Source organism: Perna viridis, chromosome 2, assembly GCF_037379345.1.
Source record: "Perna viridis isolate PV_CMFRI_1.1 ecotype Kerala chromosome 2, ASM3737934v1, whole genome shotgun sequence".
Classification (NCBI taxonomy): domain Eukaryota; kingdom Metazoa; phylum Mollusca; class Bivalvia; order Mytilida; family Mytilidae; genus Perna; species Perna viridis.
The window spans coordinates 36,825,467-36,845,479 of record NC_142446.1 but is presented as its reverse complement, the minus strand read 5'-3'; the positions used below and the strand labels follow the sequence as shown (position 1 = coordinate 36,845,479).

Here is a 20,013-nt window from a genome sequence, read left to right as displayed (position 1 = left end):
TAAAAAGGCTTCACTATGGTATATTTATTTTACAACAAATCATTCAAAATATATCATATTACTGTATTTATTCGCCTAACGTTAGTTTTCAACTCATTTTTGGTAGGCCGTTAAGAGGATGCATCTAATTAATTGAAAAAAATGTGTATTCGAAACATATATAAGTATATTTCCTTACTCGAGGGCGTAAAAATTTACAAAGATCATATTAATACATTCATATAAATGCAAAGATAAAATTATCACATTTCTGCCCCAGGCTTTACTAGTTCTAATATAGTACAATGTTCTAATAGTTCCACTTGAATGCTCTAATGAGAAAGACAATAGACTTTTTGTGTCGGCGCATGTGCAAAGTTTTCTGAGATTCTTCGTTTAGTATGGTACCGGTCGACTCGACGAATGCGTAGATTTAAGATGGATGCTGCAAATTGTTAAAACAGATGTCTTGTCCCCTGGTTGTTGCAAATCTACAAATTTTTCATTTTAGTGCTCTAATTTTCTACTTTTGACCAACTATGGTCACTATGGATTTATGTAGAGACTTGTAATGGCAACACCTTCTTGGATTAAACACTTTGACGAAAATAGATTAAAAAATGACAACTATGATGAAACCTGGTCTACAACCATGCTGTCTGACTTTACAGAGACATCGGTAAGTACAAATAAACCACAAGTTGTCTATACATTCTTTATTTTGCAACAAAAATATTTGGTTTTAATCAAATACAATGTATTGCATTCATATAGGTGCATGTCTACAGGTTTTAAAGCTCATTTAGGTGCATTCACCTTTCTGCTGTACAACGAAGTGCCATCTGCTGTACATATCTATATGACAATACCAAATATGTAAATAACGAAGAATTTGATACTATATATCGAAGTACAATGAAAAAGTTTGATTTCAGATTTATATGTTTTTTTTTCACTAGTAGTGCATCTAATGTGTATACATGAGGGTAGTACCTAATTTGAGATCCATTCGTTAAAAATTACATATAACGTAGACCATAGATGCGACATTAAAAACAGAACTTGCAGCATGATACGCTAAAGACTACACTAGAGCGGGTTAGCAATAAGTAGTTTTTTTTCTTTCTGTGTATGTTTCAGAACAATTTCATAAAATAATGTCAAGCGATATATAAAACAATATGACGACTAGCTTACACTTCTTTCCTTTTGACGTGTGAATCTATATTTTATTGTACTTTTATCTGTATATTATTCGAAGACGTAATGGAAAGACATAAAATATGTCAATCGCTGATTTTAGGTCGCATTTCGTTATTTCATACATTTTGTCTGACAACTCTTTGGCCTTAATGACCCAATACCACCAGGTAAAATATATTAAAACTGCCTAGATAAGGTGTCAAGTAGATGGAACAAATATGACTTTTATAAGTTCAATCTTTTATTTCTTTATATTCGTATTTAAACAGTCAATTTGTTTTACTAAAAAGTGGACATGTATAGTTTTGACTTTCTTAAAGACGAGAAATTAGGCTTTCCAGACAAAATCAAGCCTTGTAATTACCTATTACATAATCACCAGATCATTCATTGTCCAATTATGAATAAGTGAATTTAGGTTATTTGTTTACAGCAACAACTACATGTTTTACATCTAAATGCGGTTCTTGTCAAAAGGTTAATTCGCCTTGTAATGGTGTTAAAAAGATAATTGTTTTTGTCTTCAGGGGAAAATATCATGCTACACAAATAAGCACTTTCAATGATTTAGTTATGCATTTTTATATGTAACAATCCCGAACATCGAATATGTTTTGCTGTAAATACTTTGTTAATATACTTTTCCTTTAACGAATACCAAGGATAAATTGATTCTAATAAAAGATGATATTTGTCATATTACTATAAGTTAAAAACTGAATAAGTTGTATTGTTTAATATTATTTGACTAATATTAAGGATGAAATCAAATTAAATCCTAGTTCAGATTTTTTTATTGTTGTATTTTCCCATCACTGTCCCAGATTAAGTGGGGATCGAGCGCTCACAAACTTGTTTAACCTCACCACGTGCTTTATGTGCCTGTCTAAGCCATGAACCTGTAGTCCAGCGGTTGTCGTTTTTATGTTCATTTCAATTCGTTTTACCTTTTCTGTAAATATTATTTCGATTTTCGTCTTTTATGAATAGTTTTACAACATTTATTTTGGGACCTTTTACATCTTGCTTTATGGTTTGGGTGTTGTCCATCATTGAAGACCGTGTGGTGACATGTAGAAATTTCACTGTTTGTTGCTTGGCATGTGGTGGATTATTTAATCATTGGCAATCATACCTCATCTCCTATTTTATATTTGTTTCAAAAGGATTTATGTTAGACATTTTATGATGAAAATGTATTCAATTCGACCTGTATGAACCAAAATCTAGAAATATTGGAGTAAAAAATCGTTTTGTAAAACTTACATGCAAAAGAAATAATACCTCATATTATATACAAGTAAATATAACAAAATATTAAACATTATGACATGCATTTGTTTAATGTTTCATGAGTGTTTTCTGTCCATAAACATATAACTGGCCATATATTTCACCATGTACATGATTTATCTCTAGTTATAATAATTTATGTGTCATGGTCATAAGTGCCTATGAAACCCATGCTATGGCGTTGGTAGTCATAAAGCATGTACTGTACTCTTTCCATATCCTTTATTTTCAGTCTCTACAAGGAGATCATACAAGGGTGTCCACATCTTCACTGTTTATTTATTTCTAATACAAATCAAACACATTTGTAACTAAATATTCTAAATTAATATTTTTGCATAATTTAAACATAGAAGAACTATTTACACTATTTTTGAATGATTAATGCCCTTTCGTTTAAAAAAAATGAAGTAAGCATCAACAAAAATGTTAGTATTGTATAATGTGAAATACAATACAATACATGCTAATTGAACTTTCATGGTCTTTTTGACATATCAGTTAACTCAAACAACCTTATGTAAATCGGCCAAACATTATTTTCTAGATATATCACAGCCATTTGTTCCTATTTCTGTAACAAACATCGTATTATATAAAGAATGGTTATTTCTCAAAATGTATATCAACTATTTTTATTGTGTTATTTTTATTTCCGTGTGAAACATTTTATTTACCACTTTAAGTTATAAAAAACAAGTCAACTACACGTTATGCTGTCAAGAAGACTGGATAACAATTTTATTTAATGGCAAATTCACCAGTCTGAGTCGCCGATGGTTAAAAATACTTTTTTCTTAACAGAAATAAAGGCTCTTTCATAAAAAATACTGACATAAGATAGACATTAAACACAGACAAATTGTATGAATTTACACAAATTATCCGTAATCCCGTCATTTATCAAGGACATTCCCGCACATTTAAAATATAAAGTTGAAATAAATTGTCAAATAGAAGGCAGATTTATGACCCTGGTCTACTTAAAGTAATCTAAATTTCTTTTCAGCTGATCACTAGCTTTTAACAATAACAACAAGAAACAACGCATACTGTCATTCTGATACATGTGTTTGTGTTTATAATTTATAATTTAATGGTACCTTTCAAAGATTTCGAAAACGACGCGTACAAAAATGTAATTATATATTTTTTTTATAACTGGCGCTTATAAAATAACCCTTTTATAAATAAACGCACACTAGGTAGTTTCAGTGACGTATTTGTCTATCATTGATAAAAATCTTGGTTTCAATTCGATTGGTTTATTAACGGACTTCGTAAGAAGGCATTGATTTGTCACATCTCGAGAATGTATCACGGAGTTATCAACGTGTGTGTACTTTTAGATATTTTATGAAACCACAATTATTGTGCATTTTTTGTAGGCGTAATTTTTCATAAAACGTGTTTATCGTCTTAATCTTTTTTTAACCATACGTTTGATTGCACTTGTCTAAAAAAACAGCTCTGAAAATAGGAAGTTTTGTCAACCGTTATGGCAATATCTTTTATTTAATTGAAAAAATATTATTGAAGTAATATCCGTGACATTTCACTCGATTGTTTCATAGTTTTTTGTGGTTTGAGATTGCGGGCGGTTTCAATAAACAATTTGAGGAGGTGTGTTTTATTGATATCATTCAATTTCCTTGAACATGTTTCCTTTAAATCCAATATGACAGCCGATGCACACCTTTATCCAGCAATTGTGATAGTAAGTTGAAAGTTAAAGGATTATTGTCTCACAAATTCTGCAAGTTATTTTATTTGTTTTAATATTTTCTAATCCGATATACTGAACAATTGTATATATGATTCATTGCAACTTTTTTATGTTGGACCTTTGAATAGTTATTCTTAAAATAATAATAATAATAATGTTTTATTGCGACTAATTATATATGTATGACATGTAGATGTAGAATTTTCTTATTTTCAAGTTTTTAATTGGGTGATTTTCTTAACTTTGTAAATGACGCTTTCTGAAAATGACAAGCATTTAAATTTATTATGTGAACCCTAAATAGTCAAGGAAACAAAGTCGAGCAAAGCTAGAAGTAAGTAGTCAGTGAAAATTTTCGCACCATGCAGGTGTCATGTAAATAATATACACGATACATTAAGCAATCATATAATGAAATAATTCATCTTTTCGAGATGAAATGTTTACGCTCATTTTTTTTGGATTGGTTTTGGATCATCTTAAAACAAAGCACAAAAGTTTGGTTAGTTGTCTATTAAGCGGCAGTCTCCTTATTCATGCCAAAAAAAACGACGAATTCACACTTTACTCTCTTATGCAGAAACAATTAAATACCGCATAACCGGTCTTAGATTTTCATTCGGTTGTTGCACTTCAGGGAAAAAAATTGTATGCACTGGTACTTAATTAATATCACTCTAAACTATGTCTTGTATAGACAAATCCATGAATTTTATGTGTTTAAATACTTTGATAACGAATACAGAAAACTGTTATTGTCTATCCATTTTATCTCCCAATATTTTAATACTTGAAAGTTTGAAAACAAAAACAGGATATAGTTAAGTCTACGTATGTCACTTTATTAGACAAGTTGTATGATATGTCAAAAATATCATCATACTCTTTTGCTTTCTGTAAGAGTAATCAAGGGAACCAAGGTTATAGCGGTAATCAAACGAATGTAATCCAGGTACAAAGACCAGACATGGAAAACAGAAATTCACAACAAAGAACATAAAGTAACTAAAATCATACATACAAAGTAACAAAAGTAAATGAGCAACTCGGACTCCACTAAAAACTGGGAGCATGGACCAGGTGCACCGGTAGGGTAAAGGAATTAATTACTTTATTATTAAGGTCAACATATAGGACATTCTTTAATGAAATGTTTTCATTCGTATTTTTAATGATACATTAATTCTAGCGCTGAACCATCGCTAAATGCATCTTTATGTGTATTTAACACATGAACACAGGTCAAACTTAGGACAAAATGTTTTATAACCTATATGTAACATTGATATCAAAAGTGTATGTTTTGAAATTTGCAGCCCTCAAAAATAAGATTTGATGACTGAAATTCATATAGTCATGTTCCTAAACGTATTATGCGGTGCAAACTAAAATTATTTTTCTTCTAAAAAAATGCCATATTAAATATGGCATATTTTCACAAATTATTGCTAGCTTGTTCTGCACTAGATATTAAGGCTTCAGCATATTTGCATTTCTGAACAAAAATCTGGTATGGTAAGTCTGTAGATTTATTTTAAAATTTTATGTTAATAAGTCTGTTGTCAGCAAAATATGCTTGCAGTAACACGTTTTGTGGAGGAAGTAAATATGCATATATGTAGAATACTGTATAAAAAAGTATTAAGCGTAATATAATAATTGCATTCTTATCATCTTGAACAAAATTGTCTTAGATTTTGACTTTAGCAGGACCTTAAAGGTATCACATGGAGGCTCTACGCAAATTCATATTTAAATCAATTTACTAACATAAAAATGAAAATAAAAACTGGTTCGTTCTTGATATTTTTATCTTATTATTTGTCTTAATTAAATTTCATATCATTCATTTTTTTTCAAACTTTTAAATCTATACGTTTTTTTAAATAAAATTAATATCAACTTTAAATCTTTTCATATATTATTAACAAAGTGTGTATTTGTATTTCTAATAACAAGAAGGAAAAAAACATCCATACTAAGAATTAATATTAACATAATCATGACATTTTATTTACAGTAACTGTCATTGTTGGGAAAGTGACCATTCTGACAAACAAGGCATTAATTGAATAGTTGTTATGATTCATTCAACGTACATGTCTTACGAATATATTACCACCATGAGATACAATAATGTACTTGTAACTGTAAATTTTGGTCCAAATCTTATTTATTCATGCATAAGAATATTTCAAATATTAGCGTTAACTATATTCCTATTATTGTTCTGATTGTGATCATTCTGTTATACAATTTCCGATACAGCACCAGACATAAAATCAAATTGACTTAATTATTGTTGAATATAAAATTTTAAATACAATGCATATCAATGTAGCAAATGAATGTATGCTGAATACGTGTTATCACTCATCTTAGGCACCAAATACTTAGGAAGATATAAATCCTAAACTAAATAGTATTTTAAAAGTATTCAAAAGCAAACACATAAAAATAGGACGCAAAACAGGGGAATGAAGCGTTTCTGAATTTTATAACATTGGTAATTCTGGTAAATAATCTATGGTAAACATCAGACAAATTTGACATCTGGACTGGTAAACAGTATTATACATTCAAGTTTCAGACATGGAGTATTAGAATTCTCTCACGTTTTTGCTAACTGCCAACAATTTTCGGTTTGAGAATTTTTCTATAGTATAAATTGACCACATCTTTTTATTGGGGGAGGGAAAGTGAAGTGATGTCTACTTACATATGGTCGTTAAACGAAGATGCTTATTGAATAATTAAATCATTTCTTTAAAATTCATGTAAGGAATCGATGGAATTATTAACGGCATTGTTCTTATCTTCAATGCAATTTACAGACTTATTTGAACGTTTATTTGTGGCGTTTTCTTTCTTATATATTACCATTTGTTTAACTTCCAACACAATGGTCTAGGTAACGATCGTTTGTTCTCCGCTTTTCCGTTTTTACAAGTGACATTAGTTTTGTTACCACATGCCATTTAGAAAGATAAAGTGTCTTATTGTCCTTATTTTGTGAAATCTTGACTTCAAAATGACCGGAAAATTCAGCTTATTTTTGCTGATCATTCACCATAATTCGTTCTGTCTTAAAGATGACATATACGGGCGGTGTTGTTTAATTCTAAATAGAAAAATACATCTTCTATCAATCTTTCTAGAATACATTTTTCGAGGGCAAAACCATTCTTAACCAGGCGTTTAAGGAGTTTTTTCAAGAATAAATTTTAAAGTTAGCATTCCATACATTTCATAACATTTTGAAAGTCAGCAATATTCTTATTGTTGCTTAGTAACAGACTTTTAACAATTGTACGCTTTGAAAAAAAGATAACTTAATTAAAAGAAAAAATAGTAACAAAATGAATATTTAAGGAGGTAGACCTTGGGTAAGGCACACAACTCTTACAAATCATTGGAACGTTTGTATTCAGCATTTTACATCAATCTCATGCAAGCATCAAAGTAACTTGGACTGATTTCATTCAGTTTCAAATGAAAGCTTGAAAGATTTAAGTGAAATTGAATGTGATACAATCATATCACTAATTTCATAAGTTATGTCCTTTACCCTAGGTCTACCCCCTTAAATAAATACAAAAGTGTATTGTCAATTTGTAAAATTTGCAAGAATCGGACAGGGGATTAAATGTGGTCAGAACACAATACCACCTCGATAGTGTAATTTTATCATTAATATCACTGGTCAGAACACAATACCACCTCGATAGTGTAATTTGATCATTTGTATCTTCAGAACTGAGGAAAAGAGTATATTTGACACGAGAACAAAAACTAGACAAAAATGATATTTGACAAATCAGTATGACACGGGTTAACTAAAAATGCACAAAGGAACGAGAGATTTAATACGCAACCCGGGTTCCACTGAAAGCTATGATTGTGGACCAGACCAAGTGCACTCGTATAATATAGTTTCATTTGAAACAACAATATTATAAACTAAAAATTCAAAATTGTAAGTTTTTAGCATAAAAAAAAATCCTAATCACATTTAAAAAAATATCTTAATTTCTTTAGGTTAAACAGCAGTGAAAAAAAGAATTAAAATTTGTGTTCGAGAATAAAATGTTGGTTTGTAGTATTTGCCTATGCATTTTACTCATTTCCCGATGACTGGTAGGTAAGAGATATTGGCATAATTCCAAAGCTTATGATCGTTGTTAGCATATTGTATCATATTTGCCTATGGATTGAAATTGATGCATTAATTTTTAGCAACGAAAAAAACTGAATCATAAAATTGTTACATCCAGATAAAAATTAGTAATTTAATAAAAGGACAATAAACGTTTATGTATGTTACAAAGGTAACTAGCTTATCAGAAACTCGTGGTGAGAAGGTGTAACCGATTAATTCATATGTGGAGACTACAATATCAGATTGAACGGTATTATTTAGCCTGAAACGAATTACATTATCCGATTAATGGGTCGTACCCTTTTGTAGATATTTATCATTTAACTATATACCTTGTATCTGATTTTTGTTAGTTTTAAGGATAAAATGACTGTGAGGAAATGACGAAATTATTATTTTATCATGACTGTAACATTAATATTTGAGACTCTGACTTTCTATGTTTAAAAGAGTAGATGGAAATACAAGCTGAATATACAATAATGTCTTTATTATCTTTATTAACTAATTTTAATGGACCTGGGCTACTCTGGCCTTTTTGCTTTGTCTTGGAAGTTAAACTATTGGGATAAGGTTGGATAAAAAGATAATGTCAAGAGAGAATTATAATATCATTTGAATAAAAAAAAAGTATAATTCTCTTTGAAAAATCACCTTCGTTGCTGTTCATCAAAAGAATGATACATTTAAAGAAAACAGATTAGTTTGGTTTTTTGTGGTTTAGTCTAGGAAAATGTAAATATAAATTCAACAATATATTAGATGCATTTATCATACAACCTTTCATGTCACAACTTAATTGTAGTTTTAACGGTTGCTGGAATGTAAACCATTTGTATTTTTACTTACATAAGTATTCATATACACGAAGGCGTTTAAATCATAGCAAAAAAAAAAAACCTTATGGATTTTTATCAATTTATTTAAACGAAGCAAATACATGACCAATCTCAAAGCCCGATTGAAATAGAATGCTGGTTGATTGACGAGATCACGTTTTAATGACAAATATTTTGATGTCTAAAATATTGTGTTATAAACAATCTTGTGACGTAAGAGACGTGTATTTTGTTCAATTCGTCATCGAAAAAAGTAGTACAATGATATAATTAAACTCTTAAAGCATAGTTTTTTTTATCAAATCTTTGTCTTTTTTTGTTCAGGTTTGTTTTTGGTTATATCGAATCTGGATTTTGACAGGTTTTAGATTAAATCGAATGGTATATGCTGCCGTCTACACAGCATAAATGTATTATGTGTAACTACTCATTGTCGTGATGTTGCTGACTTAACGGTTTTTTTTTTTTTTATTTTTTTGTACTGTGGTAAAAAAGGGTCATTAATTAAGGTTGATTAACTGAAGTTTTCGGTAGGATATAAGATGTTCTGCCATTGAAATCAATTGTGCAATAAATTTGATTGTTCTGTTGTTGATGTGTTTGTGTTCACATTTATTTTTCAAGTTTTGTGATTTTTGAATGAAGATGATAAACAAAAAAACAAAAACAAAAAACGGACACAAACAAAAACAAAAAGAATTTTGTCCTATGCAACAATTTCGTACTTTCCCCCTTTTTATGAAATGCATTTTTAAAAAAGATCCACAGGATGGTTCCTTTATTTTTTTTTTGAAATATACATTGATTTTGAAACATAAAGGTATTCGTTGTGCAGAAATATTTCTGTCATTCTTACAGCATATATAATACGAAGTATGTCTTATAATTTATGCTTATGAAAATCAAATAAGCATTTTGCAAACAACACCTCAAGCACAACGTGAGAATTACCTTATAATTCAAGCGTTGTCATCGTCTGTGATATAAATCACTCAAACAGAAAGAGGATTGACCAAAAGATATTATTATAGCAATTTCTTAATGCATGTGAAGCCCACGCACTTTAGCCATGGAAAAAAATGCATTTTCTGATTGTGACCTCTTGTTGTTGGGTCATTTTAGATTTTTTGCGATTATTAATTCCTAAAACAAAAACCAAAATAAATATATTCCCTAAATATAGTAAGAATTTCGCCTTCAAAGCTTATTTATACATTTTATAATATGACATTTTTATGGTATTGTGATTACTAAAATAGATGAAAATATGGAAATTATTTTTATATGGTGCACAGTTTCTACCAGAAATTCTTGCCATTCATAAAACATTCAGAACATTCTTGTGTTGTATAAAACCGTGTCATTTAACCCTAGCATAAAAGTGTCAGTTAAGGTATGTTACTTGTTAAATGAGTATTCGAATGTTTGATGTTCGGTCACTCTGATACATGTTTTCTCAATTTGTCTTTTCGTGTTTAACAAACGAGATATTGCAACTGTTGTTGGCATGTTGTTCTTTACACAAGTCTAAAACCACATTAACATTAGAATTTCCAACTATTCATTCATCCAAATCTCGTGAAAGATTAATATAAAAAAAAGGGTACATTATGGGTTATTGAATTCCTTTTTACTTGTGATTACTCATTCTACGTTTTTTTCCCTTTTGTGTATTTTAAACTGGAAATTTGAATCTTAACTATTTCATACATGACGTTTGGGAGATTCTAAATGCATACACCTATTATTTATGACATGTCATACCTGACGACCGTCGAGATGCATGGTACACAAGGCCTGTGCTAGATAAATAATTGTGCATGTTTAAATAATGCTAATTACCAGACATAAACTTTGTATCAACGTCGTGTGCTTACTTTGACATTTGACGGACACGTATGATTTAAATTAATAACCTAACTCGAGTTTCATATTACTGTTATTGTTTATAGTTTCTCATTAATTTTATCGGGAAAAACGTAAGATGTGACATGTATATGTACATTCGACTTAGTCATTGTTACGTAAAAACAAACTAATAATCGTTTATTATATAAATTAATCAAGAAATCGAAAATGTACATTGAAAACTAGGGATACAGTTGTGATATGTTTTTTTTTTTTTTTTGCTTGAAAAAAAAAGGACTTCATTCTCCATATCATAATCTATACCCTGTTGCAATTTATATGATAATGCATTTAGTTCATACTGAGAATGAAACCTGTTTGAACGTTTGTGATATAGTATTTCAGTGGGATAGAAATACAAAAAAAGGAATAAATACATTTAAGCATGTTTTATAAGGGAATTTTGATGTATTGCAGGTATTGCTAATGAATTTATGCATTAAAAATATGTTAAAAATTACCATGCATAAAACCAAACCTTGCCTACTGAAAATCTATAAAAAAAATCTTTTAAAAACTGATTCACGTTATTTCATCTTTTAAACTATGTAACTACTCCGAATATAACTTATTCGGTTTTGACCACTTTAACAATCAAATCTAAAATCCAATGTTCATTTATGGCCAAGTTACTTATTTAATTAATACATCATTTATTCTTTTGCCCGATGAACTATAAAAAAACAAAATTCTGATTACAATTCAAAAATGTACTTTTTAATGTTATTTTTATATGTAGTACAATACGTTGTGTCTTTCTGAAGAAAACACACACACGCTCATAAAAAAAATATTGCATTGAAATAACAAACGCCTGGTACGTAACGTGTTCATACAGTTTTCTAAAATAAATCGCAGAAAGAGAAATGAAGCAACAAAATATAAGGACAACAAAGAATTCATCTCGTTGGTACCAAAAGGAATAGTTAATACAGACAAAAATGAACAACATTCAAAATGTAACTTTTTGTTTTTGTTAGTTACTTATATGTTCATTATTATTTCTTTTTCTTTAAAGCAACCACCAATTCATCACAGTAAATCATTCAGCGCAGAAGGGGCAGTCTCAGACAATTTGTCGGGTAGCCAGATCATTCCACGCATTCGGACGGTACAGTCTGCGTCCACATTAGCAGACGAACAAAAGAAACATAAGAAACGCAGACGACGAAGGGCGGTTGACGAAACATCCGGTTACAGTACTACCTCGTTAAGTGAACTTTCTGAATTCGAATCTCCGCGGAGGAAAGCAGGAAGCAATAGTCGTTTAGATGTTATTCAACACAGACGACAAGAATCCACGGAAGATGATCGCAGTGAACGAAGCCGAGTAAGCAGAACGTCGCAGGCGACTAGTCGAGTCGGCAGTGAAGTTTCAAAGACAACGGCGAATAGCCGACGATTTAGTGAAGTTTCTAAATTGCCTCCTGATAGAGGTAGAAGGGAGTCACCTTATCAAAGAAGGGAACAATATAAAAACAATGGCATTAGTAGCACACCTCAGCGCCCGCCCTCGAGGGCTAGATCAACAACTAGTCTTCATAGTGAAATTAGTGTTAGAAGTAATCAAAGTGGACAATCGCGTGGATCTAGAACATCTGAAATGAGAAAAAACAGTCGTGTTCTAGAGGAAGGGTTCGATCCTTTTGCTTTTATTCAACCAGTCCCCGAACCTTTCAGTAAAAAAGTGAAGAAAACTTTAGGTCCTATTTTTGGAATATTATTATTACTCATATTGGCAGCTAGTTTAGGAGCTGCAATTTATTTTGCTGTAGAATTAAAAAGTAAGTTTTAGGATTTTATTTTCGCACAATTCAAAAGAAAAGAAAATATAAAGTCTTTGTACTTCTTGACAGTGCAAGGAGCAGTTTTATATAAGGGAGCATTTTTCAGACAACAATAATGCTTGTCTATATCTGTACGTTGGAAATATGAATATTGTTCTTGTTTACAATCCAACAGGAATTGGAAGCTGTTGAGCAATAAAACACGATGTGCTTTCGTAGCACTGATTCCCACTCCGGTACTAAACAGTCACAGTGCAACATTTCTTTATTTTGCGGCACTGATGCCCACTCCGGTACTACTAAACAGTCACAATTCGACATTTCTTTATTTTGCGGCACTGATGCCCACTCCGGTACTAAACAGTCACAGTGCAATATTTCTTTATTTTGCGGCACTGATACCCACTCCGGTACTAAACAGTCACAATTCGACATTTCTTTATTTTGCAGCACTGATGCCCACTCCGGTACTAAACAGTCACAATTCGACATTTCTTTATTTTACGGCACTGATGCCCACTCCGGTTCTTAACAGTCACAATTTGACATTTCTTTATTTTCTTTATTAATTACTTGGTATACACAATGCAAAATAAGTTCACTGATAGTGAAGTCCAATTTCAATAAAAAAAAAAATCAACGCAAACCAAAACCCAAAATACGAATCGAACAGATGAACGGACGATTAATGTGCAGGACATTATGAGTAGCATTTGATAATTGTCTCTTACTCTTAAGTTGCATAAAATTCAGTTACAGCTTCTTGTACTTTGTAATTTTTTATGCGTTTCAAAGGTTCATGAAATGTCGAATAATTTAGTGCAATCTTGTACATGTATTACTAATACTGTGACGAATTTTTCATCAGAGCTTATTCACGTTTCCGCTATTTTTTTCTTTTTCAGAAAATCAAGACACGGAAATAGGTAAGACTCAAGAGTGATTAATAGTTCTTTCCGGAAAAGTTGAGACTTAAATAACAAGACAAATAGAAAAAGAGATAAATTTAAGGTTAAAGAGGGAAACATCTCACTTTCCGTACTTTTGTCCATTAAGAAATTATACATGTTCATATATAAGTGAATTTTAAATCTGGATGAATAATTATAACAACAAAAACTAAGTTCGGATATACCATATAATGGTAAAGTCATGTGGTATAAATAAATAAAAATCGCTATCGTTATCGACCTGCTAGTTATAGTTATATGCATATGTCCGATGGGAACGTTACTCTTATATATAGATGATTTTACCATCACTTATAATTTTTTAGGTTTCCTCCGAATTAGGGATTGCCAAACTTAAAGTCTGGGCTGTTAATTTGCAGAAACACACAATTCGAAACCCTAAAACACTGAAATTTCATATTCGTACATTCTCAGTGCTGACTGTGGCACCCTATGTCGATATGTTTTTTTTTAGAATACTTCTTGCATGTAAATTATTTTTAGATCTTGAACTTGCAAAGCGTTTTTTTTTGAAAATTTGACCCGTGCATTTCGCACAGTCTTCTATTATTGCTTATACACAGATTATTTTCTATGTTCCGTCCTTCAACTAAGTTCTTGAACTTTTGACCGGGCATTAGCTAGGCTTTGAAACATTTTCACGAACTAAGGTCAAGCTTGAAATGCTTCGAGTAGAGCCATTATGCTTATGAATTCCATCACGGCACCAATTAGCTGAACAAGGAAAATACTTGACCAATTAATTAAAACCATACGTCTAAAACAACACGCTATGGTAATTTTAATCATAAAGTTAACTACAAACAATTGTCTAAATTAATTATTTTAATTTCTGACCTCGTATATGAATCTCTCGTTTTAATTTCTTCATGTCGACTGTGTCAAGCTATTTTGATTATTAAATGGGTGTTGTTTTTACGTGGCAAGCATAATTGAATATTTGAAAGGAATGAAAGCAAATGTTACTTGTAAGATTCCTAAAATAGACGAATACATGCACGTTAAAATTCCAATTTGAATAAAGAAATTTTTCGATGTCTGGGTTTCTCGACTGATTTGCAATGAAAATATGAATTTTCCGTTCACCATTGCGATTATTGCTTTAGAGTCCTACAATTACAAGATACTAAGAGCTCACAAACAAGAACTGTAAGCAAATAAGAGCCATGCATGCAGTATCCTTCTGTAAAAAAGACATTTGATGAGATATCCCATTCTCGGAAGCCAAAGGGGTGTGCCTCCGTTGACTACTGCTAAAGAAGCCGGCAGTGGATGGACCCCTGGTTTTCCGAGAATGAAGGTACCTTCGATCACGCAAGAGATCTGGATCTTTAATGCTAGGTAGGCTTGTAGCTCCTAAAACGCTGAATATTTTCTTTCAAAATCTCTTTTTCTGGTGTAGTTTCAGATTTCTTTTATTGTGTGTTTTTAATTGTGCATCAATTACTTGCTACCAAAGTTGTACTTAGTTAGAAATTTATTAAACTTTAAAGAAGAGCTGACTTAATAAAACCTTCCATGAATATCTTAAGAAAAATGATAGTGATGAACTGATAGACTATTTTAGTATTACAGTAGGCTAAAATACCATATTTTCAGTTACTGCCTTTGACCCTCATCATGAACAGCGCTTTTTATGTTGAACAAATAACTTATCAATGAACCTTTTACGCGATGAAAATGAACATAAACAAATACAAAAAATTGTAATAAGTAATATATACATGTAACTCAACAGAAATTATTCTAAACGAGTCATACATCAAGAAGTTGCCTTGTCAGATCTTTATCTATTTCTCTCACTCTGTTATACATAAAATTAGAGATCCTGTCGTGAATACAAAATTTCACATGGTGTGTCTGTTTGTTCTCATAAAATATTAGACATTTATTACAGCGCGTATCTTTATATGGAAACTTCATATATATTTCTTTTATTCATTTCTTTCCAGAAATGTTACGGGCAAGTCTGAATCTAAAAATAAAGAATAACAGATTCGGGAAAAGTCTAGATGAGCTGACACAGAACGACTTTAAACTTATAGCATTGGATTATTGTCGGCAGGTAATCATCCCAGAAATGGTAGACTAAACAATACAAGACTAAATTTGCATCAAGTGGGGAAAGTGTGCTCCTATTTCCAATTAAGATATAATTGCTTAAAGTTAAGAAGTCTAATCGAAATCGAAAGACTGTACAAAGAAACTTAAAAATTAAAGACCATCATGAACTGCACACAGAACCGGAAACTAATTGAATCAATTCCCCAACCATGAGATGATTAAAGCTAAAAACGTCAGAAAACTTCTTAAAACAAGACACATTTAATACCTTTCGTAGAAACTTTTAGTTTGCATACCAAAAAAACTGTAACAATTATATCGTAATCACAAAAGTAATTTTGAAAGAAACTATTGAAATAACAAATCCTGAAATCCAGAAAACATTATTTTTTAGATGGACGATTTCTATACCAAGAGTCATTTCGAGCAAACATATAGAGGCTGTGAGGTCGTTTCCATTAAGTAAGTTTATGCTGATTTCTAAAGAAATTAATCGACACTGATCTAAGTAACCAACAGCTTTAAAAACCCATTTAATGAAATATTGTTGTCTAATGAATGACCGAACATTAATATGACGTAGGCAAAACAGAAACGAAATACTAAAAAGGCCGTAGGACTTCAGTGAAAATATGGTAGACAGAAATTCTACTATACTCTTGACTGTAAACCCGGGAAATGGTAGTTGTAGAATTCAAAGCTGAAAACCACATAACCAGTTCAAAGAGTATTGGTGGGAATTTATGGTCTTAAGTGTATTAAGAGCCGTATGTATATATATTGATACAGGGAGGATAAGTAAACGTATAGAAAGGTCTGAAAAATTCCCAATATATATATAGCCTAGCTCTGGCCGAGTGGCGCTAGACCTTTCAATACATATATATTGAACATCTAATACATATATATATATATATATATATATATATATAGAGAGAGAGAGAGAGAGAGAGAGAGAGAGAGAGAGGGAGAGAGAGATAGATAGATAGAGAACACGTATAAATGTGCGTATAAACAAAACATAATTACGTTATTCTTTTTCAGAAACGAGCACATAAACTTTACATTATTTTTCATGGAAAATGCTGCATCTAAAAAAGATATCATTTCTGTGATAGAGACTTCAGCGCCAAAGGTGCAAAATGAACAACAAAATGTGGCATTAGTAGATAAATTTGAAATTGAATTAGAAAATGCAAAAATAAAAATTGAGCATGAACGGACGCCTTTAAATTTTAATAAAATTATAACAACGACAACAACTACAACAACAACAACCACAACAACCACAACAAGAAAACCAACAACTAAGATGAAAACATCAACAAAAGCAACAACGAAGACATCTACGACAGCTTCAACGACAACAACGGAAACGCCGACCGTAAAAACAGCAATCATTCTGACAACGCTTACTTTAACCGATTCTCCGATAACAACCGAAGCTCCGAATATTTCTGAAGCTAATACAACAACAGATGCTCCTCAAACAACAGAAAGTACAAAAGAAACAACTGCCTCCTCTACTATTTCTTCCACGGCGGGATGGGAGTCTGATTGGACAGAAGATGATATCTGTAAGTATTTTGGTCTGTAAGAATAATGCATATATGTGCGTTTTTTTCCATTTTCATCTTGATTTTAGTAACGGATTTTTAAATCCATAATAAGTTGGTATACAATCAAACATAACACTTGCTATAATTCAAAATCACCGCTGTTGCGAATCTGGATAAAGATCTCGTTATTATCGACTTACCGATTTGACAGTATTCTATAAGTTCTGGTTTGGCGTGATAACTTAAATGTACGACAGTACAAACCATTCTGAATATGTGAATAAACATACTTTAATATATTTTTTTTCAGTATTCGCATGGGAACCTTGTTACATGAGTGGAGGGACCTTCCATCCCCATCCTATTGAGTGTAACAAGTATTTTCAGTGCGACCATAGTGTATCTCTTGAGAGAACCTGTGATGGTGAATCAGTGTTCGATTCCAATTCAAATGTTTGTGTACCAGACAGACCCGGCATTGTATGTCCCGATCCTGCCCTTGCGCCACCAAAACCATCAGCACAGCAGACCACTGAGGTCACTACCACCGTGGCAACAACAACAAAGTCATCTACAAGGGGAACACCTAAAATTGACACAAAACGTCTGACCAGACCCTTGTATCCAGCTCGTCCAGGTACAAAACTTTATCTGGATTGAAGAAATCACAAACATATTGAGATTTATATTGTATACTTAATATATTATTAAACGAAACAAATTTCAGCATGTTTAACGAACTAAATTAAATGACGTGTTGGGTAAAATTGAGCGCAAACATTGCTAACAATTGAACGTTACAACACTTCGTAATATAGGCTAATCATGAAATGTTTAGATGTTGAATTTAAGGAGTTGCGAACATGTTCACAATTGCGTTAGTTAATTTTTCTCAGCTTTAATTTCATTAATGATTATGCAAGACATTGGTTTAATGAAAATTTTGTTTTTATTAATTTTTTAGTTAATATTCTCGACATTTCCATTTTTAGATTATGATAAAGAACCATGTGTCACGGGGGACGAAGGAACACTCCACCCCCACCCGGAAGACTGCTCAAAGTTTATTCAGTGCATATCGGGAAATACCGGAGTTGTGTTGACATGCGCAACAAATCTAGTATACGATCCTGAAACGTCATCATGTATATTCCCAAGGAATGAACTCATTTGTCCGGACATTTTGCCATGTCTAGGAAAAAATAACGGATACTTTTCCCACCCTTTTAATTGCTCATTATACATCCAATGCCAGTCAGGTAGGGAGGTCATTCAGCAGTGCTCGCCAGGGCTTGTTTGGGATCCATCAGTGAACAGTTGTGTTTTCCAAACAGCAAACGCTCCCTGTCCAGAACCAGCACCAGCAAAAAAGGAATAAATAATTTAATTTTCGTTTGAAATATTTATACTCATGTTTATAGTTATTATTTGTATAATAAATTGTTACTTGTTGAAGACTTACAGTGATATTGAAGTCAGTCACGTCATTTAGTTGCAACTGCAACATATATGATGGTGCCTATTATTTGCAGTTTCCGTGGAACTAGTACTTGTCAGTACAGAGAATCTTTATCATCAGTTTCCGTGGAACTAGTACTTGTCAGTACAGAGAATCTTTATCATCAGTTTCCGTGGAACTAGTACTTGTCAGTACAGAGAATCTTTATCATAATCAATAAAAAACCAGATATTTGACGAAACAAAGCATTTCTAAGCAATTCAAGGCGTGTCTTCAGATCCAAGGTTTTTGTTAAAGGTCGAATTCGCCGAGTCCTTTGAAATGAAATCTTATACGACCATTGTTGTACGAATGTATCAGTACATGTTAACCTGTCTAAAAAGTGCAAATGATGCATCCAGTACATGTCCCATTAATAAAGGGTTTTTCCTAACTGATGCTGGAGGTTTGGGAAAAATACAAATATTTTTGTAGTGATCTGTAAACATTGGCGGGAAAATTTAAAGATAGAATTTCACTAATGTCGTTATTTCTTAAACCATAGGTATTTTTCTCTCTTGATAATTTTATCATTAATGCCATTTTCTGAACAATATTAATTTGTTCAAAGTGATGGCAAAAATATTCGGTCGGCATATTTTTATTTGCACAATTCTTAGGTGACTATGTAGGGTATTTATCATTCAATTGAAATTTCTGTGAATAAGGTTATTAGACAAACAACAAAATCATTCACCTGGAGAAAATAGTGACATATATAGCAGAAAACACAAAAATATCCAATGAATACTAGAAAAACTGTGAGCAATGCTCACCAACTTGACACCCCTACTCCCCAGTTTGATAACATGCATCTTTTAACCTCCATATTGATATGGATCAAAACCTAAAATAGGAGGAGCACAATGGGAACATGTAATAACGATTCTGTAAGTTTCCAATTAATTCCATTCAGTTGAAAAGGAGAAGTAACGAATAAAGATGGGTTCCCCGGTCCCAATATTCACAAATGACTTAGTCCATGTTTGCTATATGAAACCCCCAAATTGATTCGGATCAAAATCTA

At 31.6% G+C, this 20,013-nt stretch overlaps 1 protein-coding gene across 1 annotated transcript; it reads left to right on the top strand.

Annotated features, from left to right (window-relative positions):
* The first annotated feature begins 358 nt into the window (after positions 1-358).
* Positions 359-18,943, top strand: LOC148624875 (uncharacterized). Its single transcript, XM_088567923.1, has 8 exons — positions 359-658; positions 12,126-12,891; positions 13,800-13,820; positions 15,818-15,930; positions 16,324-16,391; positions 16,974-17,506; positions 17,799-18,125; positions 18,481-18,943. Exons 1-8 carry the CDS (start codon positions 551-553, stop codon positions 18,864-18,866), a joined length of 2,322 nt encoding a protein of 773 aa, XP_088424049.1. The 5' UTR covers positions 359-550; the 3' UTR covers positions 18,867-18,943.
* Positions 18,944-20,013: the final 1,070 nt, after the last annotated feature.

Excerpts from the sequence above, each read along its gene's own strand:
- LOC148624875 (XM_088567923.1), top strand. The coding sequence starts at position 551 with ATGGCAACACCTTCTTGGATTAAACACTTTGACGAAAATAGATTAAAA. Across the intron at positions 659-12,125 it reads CTGACTTTACAGAGACATCG|CAACCACCAATTCATCACAG; the intron begins GTAAGTACAAAT and ends TTTTCTTTAAAG. Across the intron at positions 12,892-13,799 it reads TTTTGCTGTAGAATTAAAAA|AAAATCAAGACACGGAAATA; the intron begins GTAAGTTTTAGG and ends TTTCTTTTTCAG.